This window comes from Chaetomium tenue (assembly GCF_020726465.1).
Source record: "Chaetomium tenue strain MPI-SDFR-AT-0079 chromosome Unknown F5144scaffold_4, whole genome shotgun sequence".
Classification (NCBI taxonomy): Eukaryota; Fungi; Ascomycota; class Sordariomycetes; order Sordariales; family Chaetomiaceae; genus Chaetomium; species Chaetomium tenue.
In genome coordinates, this window is record NW_027117332.1 from 521,569 (window position 1) to 541,458 (window position 19,890).

Consider the following 19,890-nt stretch of genomic DNA (forward strand, 5'->3'; position numbering starts at 1 on the left):
TTTTTTTTTTTTCACATCTACGAAGTGACTTGGTAGAACAGTTCCCCTAGCCGATTGACAACAGGGATAAGAATGGTTGAGGTGTGAATGGTTTTGCCAGGCACGGCCCATTGCATTGAAAAGACATCGATCAAGGTTCATCTTTAGATAAGGTACATGTAGGCAACAACGTTCCTCTAATATCATTGTTGTAGAATTTGAGTTGAAGTTCCGAGCTCCCCAAACATCTATTTAGAAAGTAGTGTACCTACCTAATAGTGTGCAACCAGAACGGTAAAGACCATCATAGATATGTCGTGGCTCGGTCAGCATCTAGCTCGCTTCAACGTCCCTCCTACGCCCTACAGAACCCCCCATACTTTACCAAAGGGACCGATTTGAGCATCGAAGCTTGGAAATTTAGGTCGATATCTTTAACAAAACACGACGTCATTCTGGGTCGAGGATGACGATACTGATTTACTGCTCGACTGCTTCCGCCACTAGTGCACGTTAAATATTAGATGGCGTGTTCCAATCGTCCACCGTCCGAAACTGACACCTTCTTTCCTCCACACACAACCGAAAACCCACAGACCGTCGTAAAAATTACATTTAAAACCCTTCACAATCCAATGAGATACATTGTCCTTGGCCATCAAATATTCCGACTGCACCTCGAGCTTGAGACAATCTGGAAGCGACGAGAATCTGTTTGTCTTGAACTTCAAACAATTGGCTACCTGCTATAGGAACAGAGGGAACTAAGGCTTGATTATCACAACGAGGGCAAAGCCCAGCCCGACGCCCTTTGACTGGGCGTACGGTATAGCACAATATTGCCCTCAACCTCCGGCTTCCGCCCATCTTTTCTTGCCATGTTTTCGGCTCTCTTCTGTTTCACACGCCCGTCGTCGTCCACTCGGACGACCCGTCGCTCTCACGTCACGGCCGGAACCCGAGAATGTGTGATTTGCTGCGAATCCAGAGCGCCAGCGGCCTTCCCCAACGGCCCAGTGACCGCCGGCTGCTCCCACACCCCAGGGGCCTGCCTGGATTGCCTTTCGGCCAGCATCCGCGCCCACGTTGACCGCGGGTTTTCGACCGACGTCCCTTGTCCCGAATGCCCTGGCACCATGTCGTTCGCCGATACCCAGCGGTATGCCGACGCCGAGACCCGCCATCGGTACGATGAACTGTGCTTGCGCCATATGTTGCAAGGGGACAAGAACTTCGTCTGGGTAACCCCCCTAATCCCCACCAACTCGCCGATTTCAGACCCCCCCTCTGCTGACGGTGACCAACCCCCAAGTGCGCTGCTGGTTGCGGTAACGGGCAGATTCACGATTCTGGTGCCACACGGCCCATCGTCAAGTGTTTTTCATGTGCCAAGAACACCTGCTTCGTGTGTAGGGTCCCGTGGCATTCTGGAATGACGTGCAGGGAATGGAGCCTGTCCATGGCCCCTACTGCGGATGACGTCCCAGAGCATACGAAGTCACGAAAAGCTCAAGAGCTGCGGGCCAGCAAAGTTATGATTTACAAGACGACCAAAAAGTGTCCTAGGTGCATGTGCAACATTGAGAGGAACGGCGGCTGGTACGTCGTCTCGACCCGTCTGTTTGGGCGCCCCTTGTTGACATTTATTATCCACAGTATCCGGATGACTTGTAAGCTATGTTTTCTTTCCGATTTACATTACCTGCTACCACATTCTACGAGATTTTGTCAGTGGGGGTGGTGCTTGTGATATCCCTTCTACTAATCTGACTATTTGTATATTTTAATATTGTTGCCAGCTTTTATGTTCCAAACCATACGCGGCTTAGGTATTTGCAGCTCTGCTGACACTTAGGCTGTAACAGGTATCGCATGCGGGTGTCGGTTTTGTTGGTGAGCCACCCTTTTCCCATGCCTTCTGTGAAGAGAGAATATGATAGCATCCGCGGCGACACAGCTCATTCAGCTGGTCTTTCAGAACATTGCTGACGGATCACACTAGGGAGTGTCAGGCTGATCTTTGGGAGATCGGAAAAAAAGGCGATAGCGTGCACCGACAGGGTTGTAGCTTCAGATAGCATGACAGATATGATGAATTTATCATGAAATACCGATATTGAACCCCCACCATGCTACGTTCACCTACCCATACGTTCTCTACCCCATCTCGGCCATTTCCGAGCCCGTATTGGAGGCAGCTATACCTGTGGCAGTCTGTAAAAAGCTAGCTCCCTGTCATCCAATGCCTCCTGAGATCCTCATTGATCGTGCCCCGACCGACGCAACTACTGTTACTCACCACCCACCAACGCCTTGACCCTAGCCAGGTAACGAGGATTGATGCCATGATTGGGAGTGGCTCTCTTCTGGGGATGGCGCTCCTCCTCTCCAACAGTCAGTGCTGAAGCTCCCCGTTTCAGCTTGTGGCTCCCGGCCTTGGTGCATGTAGTCACCCACCCTTTTTCCACGACGGTTTTGATCCTTTCCCCGTCAGGCCCCTCCTCGAGTTTGGTTAGCGCACCAAAGGGAATACACGCAATATCGCTTTTTGTATGCTCGGATATCGATCCTTCACGCCTGTTCTGGGTGCTTGTGCGAACCTCTTCACGATCGAGAATGCGAAGCCATCTCGTAGTGTTGAGAGATCTCGTCTCGTCATCACAGCCGGGCTCTCCCCACTTCTTGGAGTCGAGGGACGGGACTTCGATCTTGTAGTTGCCGGGCGCTTGTCTTAAGGCTAGTTTCAGGTGAACAGCCTCCTCGCAGATGACCGAGAGCTGGTCCCTGACTTTATCTGTGTTGCGGACAAACGCGAAGCGTATCACTGGGAGGAGCGCTTCGAAGATTTCTTGGGCCGTTCCCTCGATATTACCAGGGATGTTTTGCAGGAGGCTCGTCGTGTCAATGGTTGTGGCTATCCAGTTGCTGAGCTTTGTGTCGTCGACTGAGAAAGGAAGTACTGGGTTAGTAGAGCTGTCCTTTTGGAGTTGGAAGGGGGGACTGACCTCCGATGGCCTCCAGCTCCTCTTCCAGAGAGCGGAGATGGACTTCTGCATCGGAGATTGGTGAGTTCCCGTCGTTTTCGAGGAACACCTGAACACCAAAGATGCGTAGCCCAGGCCGTAAGATGCGTTGGAAAAGCAGTTGAAAGATCTTGGCCATCACTCTGTATTTCCGCTGAGAGCGGCTTGAGTGATTCCATGACCGAGGACGAAACAAATTGTCCCTGGCCACAAGGGTATTTGGCAGAGGACCGAGCTGAATTGCTGTGCTCCCAGCAAAAGCCAGTATGGTTTCCCTCAAGCTCAGAAATGCGGCCGTGATATCCTTCTGTGTGTTTTCCTGTTCCTCGAGTTGCTTGAGTTTACCGTCCATCATGCTTTGGACGCGAGCAAGGTCCGCGGCGACAACCTGTTCACGCACGCTTGCGGCCTCTAGGTCCTTCTCCATCTCCTCTAGCCGTTTTTTATCCAACTCCCTCTTCTTCTGCAGGTCTTCAATCTCGAGTTGATGCTCGCGTTGCAAGTTGACATTCTTCGCGCGCTCGACTTCTTCTCCCTGCTGTTTCCCGGATTCCGGAGGTGCGAGTCGCTTAAAGAACTTGTCAAGTCCCTGAACAATCTCGTTGGAAATCTCTTCCGCCGTCTTTTCTAGACGCTGTATACCCCGCCCCACGTCTTGAAACTCGCGGTGAAATGCACCAAGGTTGCGGTCAAGGGTAGCCTGAATCAGATGTGCTGGTACCCCATCAGGTACCCCCAAGCCATGCTGGGGTGTTGGTTGGGCATCAGGCTTTGCTCGGGGCATCTTACGAAGGTGATCCATAAAATTCGAGGGCGGCGTGGGTTTACGATACTCTTGGAGGCCCCAGAGATTGTTCAAGAAGCCGTGGCGTGTTAGCCTTCGACCGTGGTAGCCCCGGGATGCCGACGCGGGATTGAAGTAGGGGCTCAAGTGGATGAGAGGGTGCTTCGGCTGTCCTTCCATTGGTAGTGTTTCTGACGAAGCTGTCGTCCCAACCTCTGAGCTGCATCGCCGAGTTCTAAAGCTGAGGGGACAAAGGGTGCATTATTTAACTTGTATGGGCCTTTGTCAACGTCCGGTTGTAAACAAAGAACTGTTTCCGGGCACGGCGGAATGCGGTAATTTAGCTCAAAGGGGTGGAAAAGAGCTTAGGATTTGCTAAGGGCGGTTGCGAGTGGTTGACTTTATGAGAAGGTCTGAACGGAGACCTCAACTATCTCACAGAGGGTAGCGACAAGCCTACCAAGGTTGTCCAGGGGCACAACAAGAGCTTAGCCCTCAAAAAAACCCCTGGGAAATGAATAAACAACGAGGATATGATCGAACCAACGGAAATGGTTTCAGTTAATGATATATTATTATTCATACTCCGCTATGCCCTAGGGCGTGCCGGACCCTCTGCTATTTAGTGTACAGGAAAACCGTGCCCTCCCGGGCCGGGTGAAAAACCCCTACCAACAATCAAGGAACGATGCGTTCTGGTGAGTCTACGTATACAAAGAGGAGGCCTCCTGGCCTCCGAACGGGGGCGCTTCAGGCCGCCGTTTCCAGCTCGAGCCTCCTGGCCAAGCTGTACATCGGCAGCCTCCCCGAGTCCATCAGCCAGTTGAGGATCCTCCTCGCAAGCCGTACAGTCGTGGGATTGATACCGTGTAGAACTGAGTAAAAGTCCCGTCGTGTCCGAATTCCAGTTCTCTCCCATCTTCGAGTCAACGGTGGGGCCAAACACCACACTACCAGGTGTTCGGCAGTCTCTCGTCCCTCGCCACACTCGCAGGCAGGCGTCAGAACCTCCGGGACTTCCCGTGTAAACAAGTAGTCCCGTAAGCCTATTGCTCCCGTCCGGATTTGAATGAGCAGTGAGCTTTTCGCCTTGCTGAGACCGTCATGCCTCCTTAGGGTTTCGTTCCGGAATAGCGTCTCCCGCTGATGGTCAAAGTCGTCCGCCGGCCTGGTGATTGCTCTGCCGTCCCGTTCCTTTAACCACCTCGCTCTCCAGGCCTCTTCTACTGCCTTGTCCGTGTCTATGGTTCCCCCCGTCCAGCGCATGATCGTGCCCGCGGCTCTCTCTACCGCCGTGGGCCCTTGAGGCCTCAAGGTTCGCGGTCGGCCCCTGTTGCCCCTCCTCGAGCTGAGCCTCTGCTGTATCTTGCGGCAGGCGGTAAGGATAACGCTCCCCGCCGTCTTTTTGCCGCCTTGGCCGTCGTCCAGATCGGGTTGTTGGAGTCGGTTTTCGAAATCTGCAAGCCGTTTGTTTAGGTATAAGTCCAACGGTGGTACCCACGTCTCTGTCTCGAGGTTACGGATGGGGGTAGACTTAAAGGCTCCCGCCACAATCCTCAGGCTCTTGTTCTGGGCCTTCCCGAGGGCCTTGGTGATGCCTTTCTTCACCGGTTCGCCTCCCACATCCGTGGGAATGTGGAACGACGATGCGCCATAGGCCAGCGCTGACCGGATGCACTTTGTGTACACTTCTCGCGCTTTGGCTAGACCCAGTCCCCACGTCGATGCCGCTAGCCTCGACAGGGCATAGCTCTGGGTCCTCAGCTTCTTCTCCACCGCCGCCAGGTGGGCTTCCCAGTTGAGCTTCCGGTCCAGCCAGACTCCCAGGAACCTGGCAGACTCCTTCGGTCTGACGGGGCTGGTGCCTCCCCCTGGGTTAGTGAGTTCCAGCTGGTTTGTCCACTGCCGTCGTCCCTTGTTGAAATGGATCAGTTCGCTCTTTTCCGGGGCGAACTTCATCCCCCGACTGTCCGCCCATCGCATGCATGTTTCCCACGCCGCCTCCAGTTGCCGGACATTGGCCTCGGGGTTTCGACCAAATACCAGGAGGTTGGTGTCGTCCGCAAACCCCGTTATAGCCAAGTGAGGGTGCTCGTCTTTTAGCTGCTTGTATAATGAGGAAATATAGAGGATGAAGAGAACAGGGGAAAGGGGTGGGCCTTGGGGGACCCCTGCCCGAATTGCCGTCGGTGCCGCCGTCTTGCCGTCGAAAAGAAGGGTGGCCTCTCGACCCGTCAACCAGTCTCTCGTCCAGAGGACCAGCCACCTCGGGTAGCCCATTTCTCGCAAAGTTGCTAGCAGTCGGGTGTGGTTGACCGTGTCGAAGGCTCCTGAGATGTCCAGTTGCAATAGGGACGCCGCACCCTTCTGTCTCCACGCCTCCTGGACCTGGGCTACTACTAGCCGGACAGCCAGCTCTGTGGAGCGGTGTGCTCTGTTCCCCATTTGTTCATCTGGTAAGAGGCCGTTGACTTCTGCAGTTTGAGTGACCTTTCTGGCGACCACTGACTCTATTACCTTCCCTAGGGTCGGCAGTAGCGCAATGGGCCTATACCCCCCCGGGGTTTGATACACTGGCGGAGCCTTCCCCGGCTTCGGTAGCACTACGGTCTTTGCCCTTTTGAACCGGTCGGGAAACCATCCTAGGTCCAGGCACCTCGTTGCCAATACGGCGAGCACTTCAGCTAATGGTGTTCCACATGCCTTCAGAAGACCCATCGGGAGCAGATCCTCTCCTGGCGCCTTCCAGGGGCTTGACCCTCCTATTGCTTTCGCGACCTCGGTCGGTGTCACTGCCGGTGAGACGTCGAAGCCCGGATTCCAGTTGCCTAGAAAGGTTTGATCTTCCACGTCCGTTAGGTTGGCCGGTGGATCCGGGAAGAACCTCTCGGCCAGTGCGCTAGCCTTCTGGTCGTGCGTTTCGGCCGTTACCTGCCCGGACGAGTCCTTGAATGCCGGTAGTCTCGGTGGTTCCGGCGGCAAAAAGCTCCGTAGCCTGGCCCATCTTTCCAAGCTCCACATCTGATCGGGCTTCTTTGCCTCGCTTGCTTCCTGCAGGTTGTTCCTCCAAGCCCTCGTCCGTGCTTCGCGCGTTGTTCTGGCAAGGTCCTTGAGCCTTTCGCCGAGCTCCTCCCAGCAGTACTCTGCCCGCGTCTCCTTCGCCAGCCTCTCGGCTTTCCTGGCCTCCCGGGCGGCCTGCTGCACTTCCACTGTCCACCAAGGAGAGCTGTAGCCACAGCTCGCCTTCCTCCTTGGAGTACTTTCCCCCGCGACCCAGGTGAGCCACTCGACTAGGCTGCCGAAAGCTTTATCAAGACCCTCGACTGTTCGGGTCCTGGCCAGCAGCCCGTCCGGTCCCGGGTCTGTAAGTCCCATGGCCTTGCATAGCAGCTCTGATTCAGCCTTCACCCTCTCCCTGTCCATCTTCTTCCAGGCCCAGCCATCCGGTTGGGTTGGTCTCGGCCCATGCCCTTCCCCGACCTCGAGCACTTGTAGGTAGTGGTCTGACTTTCCACGGTATTCTTCCCCGTAGTATACTGTTTGGAGGTTTTCCGAAGTCCAGAAGTGGTCGATGGTTGACGGACGGCCCCGCTGTCGCCCCTGAGGAGCTCGCGTTGTCGCCCCCCTTGGAGTTCTGATGGTGAGGTCCCACAAGGAACCCAGCTGCAGTAGGTCTTCCGATTTCCTATCGTAGCGTCCGAACTTGTCCCACAGTGGGTTCTTTAGGTTGAAGTCTCCTGCCAGAACCACCGGGTGGCTTGGCCTTGGCCGTCCTTGCAGGGCTCTCGGTACGTTCTCGCCGCCGGGAGGGTTGTATATGGACCAAAGCTCGAATCCGGGGTCTTCCCTTCCGAGGTCCGCCTCTGGAAACCACACGCGGCACCAATTCTCCGTGGCTTCGGAGTCCCACTGCCTGATTTCAAATCTTTTGCTTACGTATATCGCTGCCCGCCCCTCGAGCTTGTGTACCAGGTGGTATCTGCTGCTCCGGGGGCAGTATGTAGACTTCGTCTCCTTGTTAATCCACGGTTCCTGCACCGCCAAGAGGTCGTATTTGGCCTCCTCCAGCAAGACTTCCAGTGTTTGCTTGTTTCCTTCGGTGTTCCAGAGTAGGATTTTAATTTTCATTGCCTGCGACGGTGATCGAGTCCATCGTAGTGTCCCCCTCGGGGTCGCGTTGGTTCGGAGTAGCAGTGACCGCAGGGTTGGCGGCGACGGCAGGCGTTGGTCCGGTAGCCGGTTCGGGCGCCCGGGGCGGCGGAGCGGCGGTGTAGACACCGTTGACTACCGGGTTTGCGAACTGCACCCTCGGAGCCTCGAAGTTGATCCTGGTCTGCTGGGGGTCTAAGAGAGCCTGACGTTGGGCCGCAGCCGCATTCGTCGGTCTTCCTCTCAACCTCTTCCTGCCTACCACCTGATAGCTGTTGTCGTCCCTCTCCTCGCCCTCGAAGTTAAACGCGGGAGCGCTCGTAGGGGCCGTGCTGGCAGAGTTCGCCGCTGCGGTCTCATAAGTCCGTGGCCGGAACTGGTAGGTCTCCTTGGCCTTGGCGAGGGTCCTCGACTTCTCCGGGCACTCTCCTGACCACGCCGGATGCCTTCCTCCGCAGGCCGGGCATCGGAGCGGGATTTCGTTTTTGTGAGTAGGGCACTGGTTCTCGCCGTCCCTGCCGCCCTCTCCATGGGCTTTCGTCCCGCAGCGCGGGCACAATGGGGTAGCCTTGCAATGATGTTGTGTGTGTCCCCACTTCCAGCACTTGTAGCACTGTGTTGGGCTGAGGGCAGCCCAGTAAGGCTCGCAGTCCAGTAGTTGAGCCTTCCAGATCACTCCCTCGTCGCACGCCTTGCGTGCTTCCTCCTGGGAGGTTAAAGCAACCAGCACTGTTGCCCGGGTCGCCTCCCTGTGTCTCGGCACTCTGAACTTCACTTTATCGACTGTGTGGAGGCCTGTTTGTTTCCCGAATTCCTCCTCGGTGACCCCCTGGAGGTCCTTCTTCCACACGCCCTTTAGCAGGACTGCAAAGGTTCTCTTGCTCTCCTCGGCCTGCTCTCCGAAAGCCTCCTTGATCCAGTTGGTGTTCATCGAGTGCCAATCTCTCGCGCCTGCGTTCTGGAATGTGACGATTGTATCGCCGCTGGGGAGCCTTCGGGCCGCAACTGCTCCCTTCTTGATAGACACCCGGTTGATGGCCTGGATGGTTTCTTGCGGGGTGCGTTTAGCGAGATCGGCTGGCATTCCTCTACCTCTGACTAGAATCTCCTTGTTTATGCGGGTCGGCACTATCTTTGTCGGCGTGTTAGGCTGCGGCTGAGAGGGGGCAGCTCCATGAGCGGCCACTGCGGCCCAGGATCCTCTGTCCTGGGCTCCGGTTCCGTTGACGGCTGCCTTCATTTCCTCGGCCACCACCTTGCGGAGGTTGGCAAGCGAGATGTTTCCAGTCTGTGACTGAGACGCGTTGTGCACCTTCCGGACGGCTGCTAGCAGGTCCTGTCCCATGCCTCTGGCTGTCCCTTTCTTCTCGGGGTCTGCTAGTCCCACCAGCTCGTCAACCATCTTCTTGATAACCTCTATGTCGGAGGGTGGGGGTGAGAGGGGCGGGGTGGGGGGCAAGTGTCGGGACTGCTCTAGCCCACTTCTTCCCCTTTGGACTGGGGCAGTAGGGCCGGCCATCCCGCCTCCACTCAGGGGTTCAGGGGGGCGTGGTCGTCTGGGTAACTGTGGGTGGGTCGGGTAGCTCGTGGGTCCGTGCGTGGGCGATAGAGATTTCCAGGGCCACTGCGTGTCCCGGATCGCCCTTCTTTCCACGCCTACTGCGGCCGCGCTGCGGATTGCGCGTCGGTGCACTTGGTGTGGCTAGATAGGGCTTTGCGAGAGCTTTCGATCGACGCAAGCTTTGGGGCTTTTGGGGCCGAATTTCAAGGACGTTCAGCGTGGTTTTGATATTATATTGATATTGTTAAGCCTGTAATTATGTTTATGGATACCTACCTAATTGGAGTCTTCTCGATTCTGATTAAACAAACTCCAAGGCCCGACGACGGCGTATTCGCCGAGTAGATATGTATCTTGTTGCAAATAAGGATCTCACAACGGAGATCTCGGATCACATGAGGGTTTCGGACGCGGCATCCCTCGGGGTGGAGGTGTACACAGTGGGCCAGGCGCTGTATGTAGGTTAGGACAGACTGCCGTAGCCGACGGCGCCCATGAATGCAGAGAGATTTCCGACGCTGATTTATAGACACAGCATGGTAGTGGGGTCTGTGGGAATACAGATAATAGCAAAACTGTGAGTATCTCTGCACCAAACTGTTGAACAGGCCGCCGACGCAACCAGTCGAAGTGATTACCACTTGCTCGCCTCACAACTTTGATTTCGTCGAGTCACTCAACGCAAACAAACTTTTCATTCACAATTCCCCCGCTGTCGGGTCCGACATTCGCGAGTACATCGACAATAAACCACGATACGTGCAGGAGAGAGCAGGTCGGTCAGATCTACGCCGACGCCTTATCTCCTTCCAATTCCGCTCAACCATGTCACCACCAACCCAGACCAGTTCCTGCGCGAGGACGTCAACGCCGTCTTCAAGCCTATACATATCATCAGCAACGGGGCATGTGAGTTTTGGCATACTCAAACTATCCCCACCCCAAGACTTCGAGTTTGCGAACGGATGGGCGCTCATAGCGGCGAAGCTCTTCGCAGATAAGAAAGTTGTACCGCATCCAGTCGACGTCAGGGGACGGGGAATAGATATTTCGGGCGGGCTAGAAGGAGCGGTTTGCTCAGCATATTCAGCTGATCTTATTGCGCTTTTTACTTTAATTCTCTTCTGCTTTAGGATTGTTTTTCTTTGGTGTTCGTTTGGCCTTTTTTATTCAGCTAGGGTGTGTTTGCCCATTGAGTCCAGTTCATCAACCGAATCAATCCGATCAACGCAATCAAAGATATCCCATTCATACCCCTCAATTCTCTGAAACACCGCTGAACACAGCCAGCTACGCCTCACCCCGCCCGCCCCTGCTGCGCCGCGTTCCACCGTCTACCACCTGGACCACGTAGGTTATACCGTGCCAGGCTAACAATCATCACACAGCCAGTGTTACACCCGTCAGTACACTGCAATGCATCGGGGTGGAACGGTGGTATTGACCTTGAGCTGGATACTAATGATATATATAGTCCCAATACCTAACCCGCCTCGCACACACATCCGGTAAGGAGGAGGCTAGGCATGACGGTACAGCGAGGTTGGGGTCATATAACCAAACGAAGTAAAATCTGCTCTCTTTTGATTCACCGTCTGTGGGCAAATTGGCTGCTTTAATAAACGCGATGAGCTTCGTGAACACCTCGATGGACCAAATAGGGGGGCGTGGGTTGTAGCTTATGAGCTTGGTCAAAATGAGTCTCCAGTTCGGCCGGAGTGGGTGGCCGGCCGACGTTGCAAGCGTGGTATTTGCTTCACATTTAGTGAGCCACGCCGAAGGCAGAAGTGGCACAGCCAAATACCTTGATATCGAGCCGCACAGCCTCACTCGCCGACACGCCGCTGTACTCTAATGTTCACCTCACACATGCGATTTTTCAGTAAATATCCCATAGATCTAGGCCCACAAGAGAGCCCAATGTATCTAGATATTCACTTGACATTCGGATGCGGTTATTCCTTCGGTCTCTAGCACCTATTTCATCCAATATGAATGATTCTATGCCCCAACCCGAGGTTTACTACCTTAACCAAGACGCCCTCCAAGCAGCTAAACAGATGCAGTCACAACCGAAAAAGCAGCCTTGGGTTAGGGGATTCATGAGGTCATCTTCCTGCAATATCCTCTTCGCGCACCTTTGCCTCATCTTGGCGGTAGCGGGCTGCATCAAAACGTCCGAGATTTTGTTGCTCTCTGGCTCGTACCCCCTCATCAACGAATGCGACAACACCGAGAATATTTCTTTTACCGAGAAGCAGTTTCAGATCAACATTCCTGTTGTTGGCGGCTTATCATTCGCCCAGGCCAAGATGATAGATCTTGCCTGGGATTTTGGGGTAGCGCATGGAGGCCGTTTGCTGCACGGATGGATCCTCTACCGTATTGCTTGCATGACGATAACTTGGTCACTGGAGCACGCTTCTCTACCATACCACTTCTTACTCAGTCTTCTCTTTTGGCCGGATTCGGTCTGGTCTCTATGGTCCTCGATCAAGTATCTCATTAGGAGGAGACAGCCCGGCGTTCTTGTTCCTGTGGTATTCCTCACATACGCTATCGCCTATGTCTTGTTCTTTAGCACCTTGTGGAGTGCCATGACGGGATACCAAGGTGTTGGCAGGGCCGCCTTCGCAATGCCCGACGGGTCCTGGGTCGCTAGCGACAATGATACGCTTAGATTTTGCTGGCCGCTAGATTCGAAGAGGCTTGCCCCTTCACTGGCGGATAGTGTCATCCTCGGACCCAGGTTTGGATCGGTCTTCCAATCCTTCTCCGACCTCGACGCATCATCTGGGACTGGGAGGATCTGGGACTCCTACCACACCGTCGCAGGTGGTATGTCAGATGAATTTAACAATATTTATTCATGTAAGCCTTAATCCCATTTATGGCCTGGGCCAGATGTTCTAAGTCACTTCACACCCTGCACAGACGCGAGGTCAAGAGTTACGATGCAAAACTCTCTTCAAAAGCTCAGCGATATCCAAGAGCAATTGGACCCAGGGAAGAATCGTATCGAAGTGGCAGAATGGAGCACGTCCATCGTCAACAGCCGGTTTGATGACTCCGGCCACACAGGTTTCCAGAACATCACGTCTATCTACGCGACCTCCGTACAACCATCCCAGGGAAAACTCGAGTTCCCGTTAGTCATCAACGGGTGGCAGTTTCTCGGCGTGAGACAAAACTTGTCAACAAACCCGAAGGAATTGGTCTTGGTTACATATCAAGGAGAGCCAGAGCAAAACACCACAGCCTTTACAGCCCAATTTCTCAAAGCCGACTTCCACTTTGACCCTTCAGTCCCCTCTGGTCCAGAGGTTGTCCCATACAATTCAACGGTGTGGTACAACGGGACTAGGATAGCCCTGCGGGCGCCCTTCTTAGATCTGGGGTCCAAGAGTTGGTAGGTTCACCTTACTGCAACACTCCTGACAATATAAAAACCCTACTTACGTTTTGGGCAACTCAGTTCGTGGTCGCGCCCACTGCTGGGAGAGTGCATCTGCTACGACGGTAGGCCGTTGACCGAAGATTTCAGGCTTGACGCCAACAAACTTTGCATCGGCGGCGACAAATATATGTGGGGTTTCTCACGGACGCTCATCTTCGTCGGTCTTTCCCTTGAGGTTATTTGGTGTTTCGTTTGCCTTATTCTACTCTTTCTATCAACACAGCAGAGCAACCTCGTAAGGCACGGTAGGCCAACGGCGGGCGTCATCAGAACCGTTCTCGACCTGTCCGAAGCCTTGAATCGGGATCTTGGGCCAGACACTTCATGGCACACGGAGAGGCAGTTGAATAAGGAGCTTTTGAAGCACCGACCCGTTGGTTATACAATCTGGGACAAGGGCAACGTAACAGGTCATATAGGGCTTGTCCCCCTAGCAGAAGGAGAATCTGCAAGCAGAGGACTGAAAGTCGAAGACTTTAGGACATGTTGAAAACAGGGTATATGGAAGTATGAAGTAGAACAAAACAAACGTTTCAGTATTCCACGTTTTATGAGCCGCTAGGGGCTTCCATATCGTCGTTTTGGTGCTAGAGCACTACTACTTGACGCCGCTGTAAGTGTTACCCTTGCTTTCGTCGTACAATGGAATTAATAACCGAGGACGTATGCGGGGCAAGGCCTGTGCAGGGTTGCCTCGGACTACCAGCTAAAATGGGGGTGACTGTGGCGCGATTAAAGCTTTGTAGGGCCAGTTAGTATGAAGCAAAGCTGATACCATCCACCCACCCCATGAAGCCGACAACCGGCCTCACCAACCACTAGATAGGATAACTAGCTATAGTAAGTTGGGATAGATAATAACCTACTATGATGATATAACGGCCTTTGGCCGCTAACTTCCTAGCTTGCTGTTATAAATAGCCCTAGCCTAAAGAGCTTAGTTTATCTACAAAGCTTAGGCTAGGTTGTTAATTATAATAGCGTTATTAACCTTGCTACATACTATCATAGCTATATTATAGATATAAAGGATATAAGAGTACTAGGTATGAAGGCTATAGATATAATCGTTATATTATAGAAAATATATATCATTCATACTCCGCTATGCCCTAGGGCGTGCCGGACCCTCTGCTATTTAGTGTACAGGAAAACCGTGCCCTCCCGGGCCGGGTGAAAAACCCCTACCAACAATCAAGGAACGATGCGTTCTGGTGAGTCTACGTATACAAAGAGAGGAGGCCTCCTGGCCTCCGAACGGGGGCGCTTCAGGCCGCCGTTTCCAGCTCGAGCCTCCTGGCCAAGCTGTACATCGGCAGCCTCCCCGAGTCCATCAGCCAGTCGAGGATCCTCCTCGCAAGCCGTGCAGTCGTGGGATTGATACCGTGTAGAACTGAGTAAAAGTCCCGTCGTGTCCGAATTCCAGTTCTCTCCCATCTTCGAGTCAACGGTGGGGCCAAACACCACACTACCAGGTGTTCGGCAGTCTCTCGTCCCTCGCCACACTCGCAGGCAGGCGTCAGAACCTCCGGGACTTCCCGTGTAAACAAGTAGTCCCGTAAGCCTATTGCTCCCGTCCGGATTTGAATGAGCAGTGAGCTTTTCGCCTTGCTGAGACCGTCATGCCTCCTTAGGGTTTCGTTCCGGAATAGCGTCTCCCGCTGATGGTCAAAGTCGTCCGCCGGCCTGGTGATTGCTCTGCCGTCCCGTTCCTTTAACCACCTCGCTCTCCAGGCCTCTTCTACTGCCTTGTCCGTATCTACGGTTCCCCCCGTCCAGCGCATGATCGTGCCCGCGGCTCTCTCTACCGCCGTGGGCCCTTGAGGTCTCAAGGTTCGCGGTCGGCCCCTGTTGCCCCTCCTCGAGTTGAGTCTCTGCTGTATCTTGCGGCAGGCGGTAAGGATAACGCTCCCCGCCGTCTTTTTGCCGCCTTGGCCGTCGTCCAGATCGGGTTGTTGGAGTCGGTTTTCGAAATCTGCAAGCCGTTTGTTTAGGTATAAGTCCAATGGCGGTACCCACGTCTCTGTCTCGAGGTTACGGATGGGGGTAGACTTAAAGGCTCCCGCCACAATCCTCAGGCTCTTGTTCTGGGCCTTCCCGAGGGCCTTGGTGATGCCTTTCTTCACCGGTTCGCCTCCCACATCCGTGGGAATGTGGAACGACGATGCGCCATAGGCCAGCGCTGACCGGATGCACTTTGTGTACACTTCTCGCGCTTTGGCTAGACCCAGTCCCCACGTCGATGCCGCTAGCCTTGACAGGGCATAGCTCTGGGTCCTCAGCTTCTTCTCCACCGCCGCAAGGTGGGCTTCCCAGTTGAGCTTCCGGTCCAGCCAGACTCCCAGGAACCTGGCAGACTCCTTCGGTCTGACGGGGCTGGTGCCTCCCCCTGGGTTAGTGAGTTCCAGCTGGTTTGTCCACTGCCGTCGTCCCTTGTTGAAATGGATCAGTTCGCTCTTTTCCGGGGCGAACTTCATCCCCCGACTGTCCGCCCATCGCATGCATGTTTCCCACGCCGCCTCCAGTTGCCGGACATTGGCCTCGGGGTTTCGACCAAATACCAGGAGGTTGGTGTCGTCCGCAAACCCCGTTATAGCCAAGTGAGGGTGCTCGTCTTTTAGCTGCTTGTATAATGAGGAAATATAGAGGATGAAGAGAACAGGGGAAAGGGGTGGGCCTTGGGGGACCCCTGCCCGAATTGCCGTCGGTGCCGCCGTCTTGCCGTCGAAAAGAAGGGTGGCCTCTCGACCCGTCAACCAGTCTCTCGTCCAGAGGACCAGCCACCTCGGGTAGCCCATTTCTCGCAAAGTTGCTAGCAGTCGGGTGTGGTTGACCGTGTCGAAGGCTCCTGAGATGTCCAGTTGCAATAGGGACGCCGCACCCTTCTGTCTCCACGCCTCCTGGACCTGGGCTACTACTAGCCGGACAGCCAGCTCTGTGGAGCGGTGTGCTCTGTTCCCCATTTGTTCATCTGGTAAGAGGCCGTTGACTTCTGCAGTTTGAGTGACCTTTCTGGCGACCACTGACTCTATTACCTTCCCTAGGGTCGGCAGTAGCGCAATGGGCCTATACCCCCCCGGGGTTTGATACACTGGCGGAGCCTTCCCCGGCTTCGGTAGCACTACGGTCTTTGCCCTTTTGAACCGGTCGGGAAACCATCCTAGGTCCAGGCACCTCGTTGCCAATACGGCGAGCACTTCAGCTAATGGTGTTCCACATGCCTTCAGAAGACCCATCGGGAGCAGATCCTCTCCTGGCGCCTTCCAGGGGCTTGACCCTCCTATTGCTTTCGCGACCTCGGTCGGTGTCACTGCCGGTGAGACGTCGAAGCCCGGATTCCAGTTGCCTAGAAAGGTTTGATCTTCCACGTCCGTTAGGTTGGCCGGTGGATCCGGGAAGAACCTCTCGGCCAGTGCGCTAGCCTTCTGGTCGTGCGTTTCGGCCGTTACCTGCCCGGACGAGTCCTTGAATGCCGGTAGTCTCGGTGGTTCCGGCGGCAAAAAGCTCCGTAGCCTGGCCCATCTTTCCAAGCTCCACATCTGATCGGGCTTCTTTGCCTCGCTTGCTTCCTGCAGGTTGTTCCTCCAAGCCCTCGTCCGTGCTTCGCGCGTTGTTCTGGCAAGGTCCTTGAGCCTTTCGCTGAGCTCCTCCCAACAGTACTCTGCCCTAGTCTCCTTCGCCAACCTCTCGGCTCTCCTGGCCTCCCGGGCGGCCTGCTGCACCTCCACAGTCCACCAGGGAGAGCTGTAGCCGCAGCTCGCCTTCTTCCGTGGAGTGCTTTCCCCCGCGACCCAGGTGAGCCACTCAACCAGGCTATCGAAAGCTTTGTCAAGACCCTCGACTGTCCGGGTCCTGGCCGGTAGTCCGTCCGGTCCCGGGTCCGTGAGCCCCATGGCCTTGCATAGCAACGCTGATTCAGCCTTCACCCTCTCTCTGTCCATCTTGTTCCAGGCCCAGCCGTCCGGCTGGGTTGGCTTCGGCCCCAGCCTCCCCTCGATCTCGAGCACCTGTGGGTAGTGGTCTGACTTTCCGCGACACTCCTCCCCGTAGTATGTTGTCTGGAGGTTTCCCGAGGTCCAGAAGTGGTCTATAGTTGACGGACGGCCCCGCTGTCGCCCCTGAGGGGCTCGTGTTGTTGCTCCCCTTGGGGTCCTGATGGTGAGGTCCCACAGGAGACCCAGCTGCAGTAGGTCTTCAGACTCCCTGTCGTAGCGCCCGAAATCGTCCCACAGTGGGTGCTTCAAGTTGAGGTCACCTGCCAGAACTACTGGGTGGCTTGGCCTCGGTCGTCCCTGAAAGGCTCTTGGTACGTTCTCGCCGCCGGGGGGGTTGTATATGGACCAAAGCTCGAATCCGGGGCCCTCCCTTCCAAGGTCTGCCTCTGAAAACCACACACGGCACCAGTTCTCGGTGGCTTCGGAGTCCCACTGCTTGATCCCAAACCTCTTGCTCACGTATATCGCTGCCCGCCTTTCGAGCTTGTGTACCAGGTGGTATCTGCTGCTCCGGGGGCAGTATGTAGACTTCGTCTCCTTGTTAATCCACGGTTCCTGCACCGCCAAGAGGTCGTATTTGGCCTCCTCCAGCAAGACTTCCAGTGTTTGCTTGTTTCCTTCGGTGTTCCAGAGTAGGATTTTAATTTTCATTGCCTGCGACGGTGATCGAGTCCATCGTAGTGTCCCCCTCGGGGTCGCGTTGGTTCGGAGTAGCAGTGACCGCAGGGTTGGCGGCGACGGCAGGCGTTGGTCCGGTAGCCGTATTATAGAAAATATGAGTAATAAAAGTTAAACCTATAAATAATACTATACTGATGAAAATAGAATTAAAACTAGAAAGCTATAACAAATTTATAACTAGGGTAGGTCTAATAGTATAAATAAATATAAATTATTACCTCTTTAATACTAAGCTATTCTAATATTATAAATACTTATATAATATCTAAATATATTATTATTCCTACACCGCTATGCCCTTGGGCTCGCCGGTCCAACTATCTAGCTAGTTGTACAGGAAAACCGTCCTGGTTTCCCAGTCGGATTAAAAACCTGTACCGATGTTACCTTGGCCCGTCTCTTCAGAATTCGTCGTGCTACGGTTGAAGGGAGCCTACCCAGCTCCCTGCATTCCGACATCCTGACCGTCCGCCTCCAAGGTATCCGCGGCCTCTGGAGTCGTAACCCCTAGGCCTCCAACACCGTCTCCTCGGTCTCCGGTCAGATCCGTATCGACCTTCCTCGCAAAGGTCAGCTTTCCTTGCCTCGAACTCCTTGCAGCCTCCTCCTGGGCTATGAGAAAGCCGGGGGGTCGGCCCCGTGGTCTCTTCCTTTTTCCGGCTTCTTGGAAGCCATCGTCGGCCTCCTCTAGGGTGGACGCACCCCGGAATGTGACGCTCCGCATCCTCGGTAGTAGTCTCTCTTGCTGCTGTTGTGTTTGTTGCTGCAAAGCAAGCTCAAAGGTTCGAGGCCGGAAATGGTATGCCTCCCTCGCCGCACCCCGGGCCTTCACTGCTTCCGGGCACCACCGTACCCAGGCCGGGTGCTTCCCTGAGCAGCACGGACAAAAGTATGGAATCTCGTTGCCGTGGGTTGGGCATTGGGCTTCCCCCGCCCTCCCGCCTCCCCCATGGGCCGCTGTGCCGCAGCGCGGGCACAGCGCAGACTTCTTGCAGAACCGTTGGGTGTGACCCCATTTCCAGCACCTATAGCACTGGGTAGCCTGCAGCGCAGACCAGTACGGCTCGCAGTTGAGCATCTGGGCCCGCCAAACCACTCCCTCCTCGCAGGCCCTTTTCGATTCTTCCTGACTGGTCATAGTAACCAGTGCCGTCGCTCTCGTGACTCCCTCGATCGTTGGAATTCGGAACTTGACTCGTTCCACCGACTGCAGCCCCAGCTGCTTGCCGAATGCCGCTTCTGTGACGTCCCTCAAGTCTCTCTTCAACATCCCTTTCACCAAAACCGCAAATGTCCGCTTTGCCTCTTTCGCCACCTCTCCAAACGCCGTTCTGATCCATCCTCCGTTCTTCGCGTGCCATTCTTTCGCTTCCGCATCTTGAAAAGTGACGATAACATCCCCGCTAGGGAGCTTGCGTGCTGCCACTGCTCCCTTCCTCTCGGAAACCCCGTTGACCGCCTGGACGATCTCTTGTGGAGACCTCCGGGTCAGCGACGGCTCTATAGATCCCCTCACCAGTATTTCCTTGTTGAGCCGCCCCGGTATGATCTTCTTCGGGAGCTCCCCTTCCCCAGCCACCACTGCAGCCCACGACCGGGCTACCGTTGTTTCTGGTGCAGCAGCTTGCTTCTTTCTCTGATCCTGCAGTTCCCTGCGGGCCTCTTGCAACTCCTTCTGGACCTCCTGCATCTCCTTCCGGACTTCCTGCATCTGTTTTCTCACTTCCTCCATGGCCCTCCCTGTCCCTTGTCCGACACCGTCCACCACGGCGTCCACGATGCTTTCTTGAATCCTCGTAACGTCGATTCCCTCGCTTCCCGTCTCTGGTGCCTTTCCGCTTTCCAGTCTACGCAGCCTCCGCAGCCGTGTCATGATCTCGTCCGCCACTACTTGGGAGACCGCCTCGTTTGGTTCCTTGGCCAAGTGAACTATTGTCCCTGCAAGTACCTCGTCTGATTCCTCGTGTAGAGGGTTGGGGCCATTGTAAATGTCATCTTCCATCTCTTCGTCGCTGTCCTTCGTTGTGATTGGTTGAGCTCCTTCGGTAGGTGGGGCAGGCTCCCCCCGTGCAGCATTTTTCGCTGTCCCGGGCGCGGTCTTGCTCTTTCCTTTGCGAGCCATCGCGACGAGGCGCGACAGATCCCGCAACGGGGAAACTACCGTCGGCGGTTAGAGCTTTCCAACCTCGATCGAATGATGGTAGTTTCAGGCGTTTTGTTGCTTCTTTCGTGCTTTCGGTGTTGGCTTTTGTTTTTCTTAA

At 55.0% G+C, this 19,890-nt stretch overlaps 4 protein-coding genes across 4 annotated transcripts; 3 read left to right on the forward strand and 1 right to left on the reverse strand.

Moving 5' to 3' along the window:
- The first annotated feature begins 553 nt into the window (after positions 1–553).
- Positions 554–2,072, forward strand: F5144DRAFT_510880 (uncharacterized protein). Its single transcript, XM_066786541.1, has 5 exons — positions 554–1,220; positions 1,292–1,578; positions 1,636–1,649; positions 1,845–1,872; positions 1,982–2,072. Exons 1-5 carry the CDS (start codon positions 858–860, stop codon positions 2,055–2,057), a joined length of 768 nt encoding a protein of 255 aa, XP_066642530.1. The 5' UTR covers positions 554–857; the 3' UTR covers positions 2,058–2,072.
- Positions 2,073–2,270: 198 nt separating this feature from the next.
- On the reverse strand, positions 2,271–3,966 carry F5144DRAFT_490618 (uncharacterized protein; the record flags this gene model as incomplete). Its single annotated transcript, XM_066785807.1, has 2 exons — positions 2,271–2,923; positions 2,985–3,966. 2 exons carry the CDS (start codon positions 3,964–3,966, stop codon positions 2,271–2,273), a joined length of 1,635 nt encoding a protein of 544 aa, XP_066642531.1.
- Positions 3,967–9,846: 5,880 nt separating this feature from the next.
- Positions 9,847–10,513, forward strand: F5144DRAFT_476054 (uncharacterized protein; the record flags this gene model as incomplete). Its single annotated transcript, XM_066785033.1, has 3 exons — positions 9,847–9,954; positions 9,979–10,073; positions 10,105–10,513. Coding segments are annotated over 3 exons (612 nt in total), but the record flags the coding sequence as incomplete, so codon positions are not given.
- Positions 10,514–12,132: 1,619 nt separating this feature from the next.
- Positions 12,133–13,443, forward strand: F5144DRAFT_510886 (uncharacterized protein; the record flags this gene model as incomplete). The annotated part of the gene is made up of 3 exons (XM_066786542.1): positions 12,133–12,334; positions 12,431–12,905; positions 12,972–13,443. 3 exons carry the CDS (start codon positions 12,133–12,135, stop codon positions 13,441–13,443), a joined length of 1,149 nt encoding a protein of 382 aa, XP_066642533.1.
- Between the last annotated feature and the right edge of the window lie 6,447 nt (positions 13,444–19,890).

Bases quoted from the DNA above. Each gene is read 5' to 3' on its own strand.
- F5144DRAFT_510880 (XM_066786541.1), top strand. From the start codon at position 858: ATGTTTTCGGCTCTCTTCTGTTTCACACGCCCGTCGTCGTCCACTCGG. The intron at 1,221-1,291 runs GTAACCCCCCTA...CCAACCCCCAAG, and splicing joins GGGACAAGAACTTCGTCTGG to TGCGCTGCTGGTTGCGGTAA. The intron at 1,873-1,981 runs GTGAGCCACCCT...GGATCACACTAG, and splicing joins TGCGGGTGTCGGTTTTGTTG to GGAGTGTCAGGCTGATCTTT.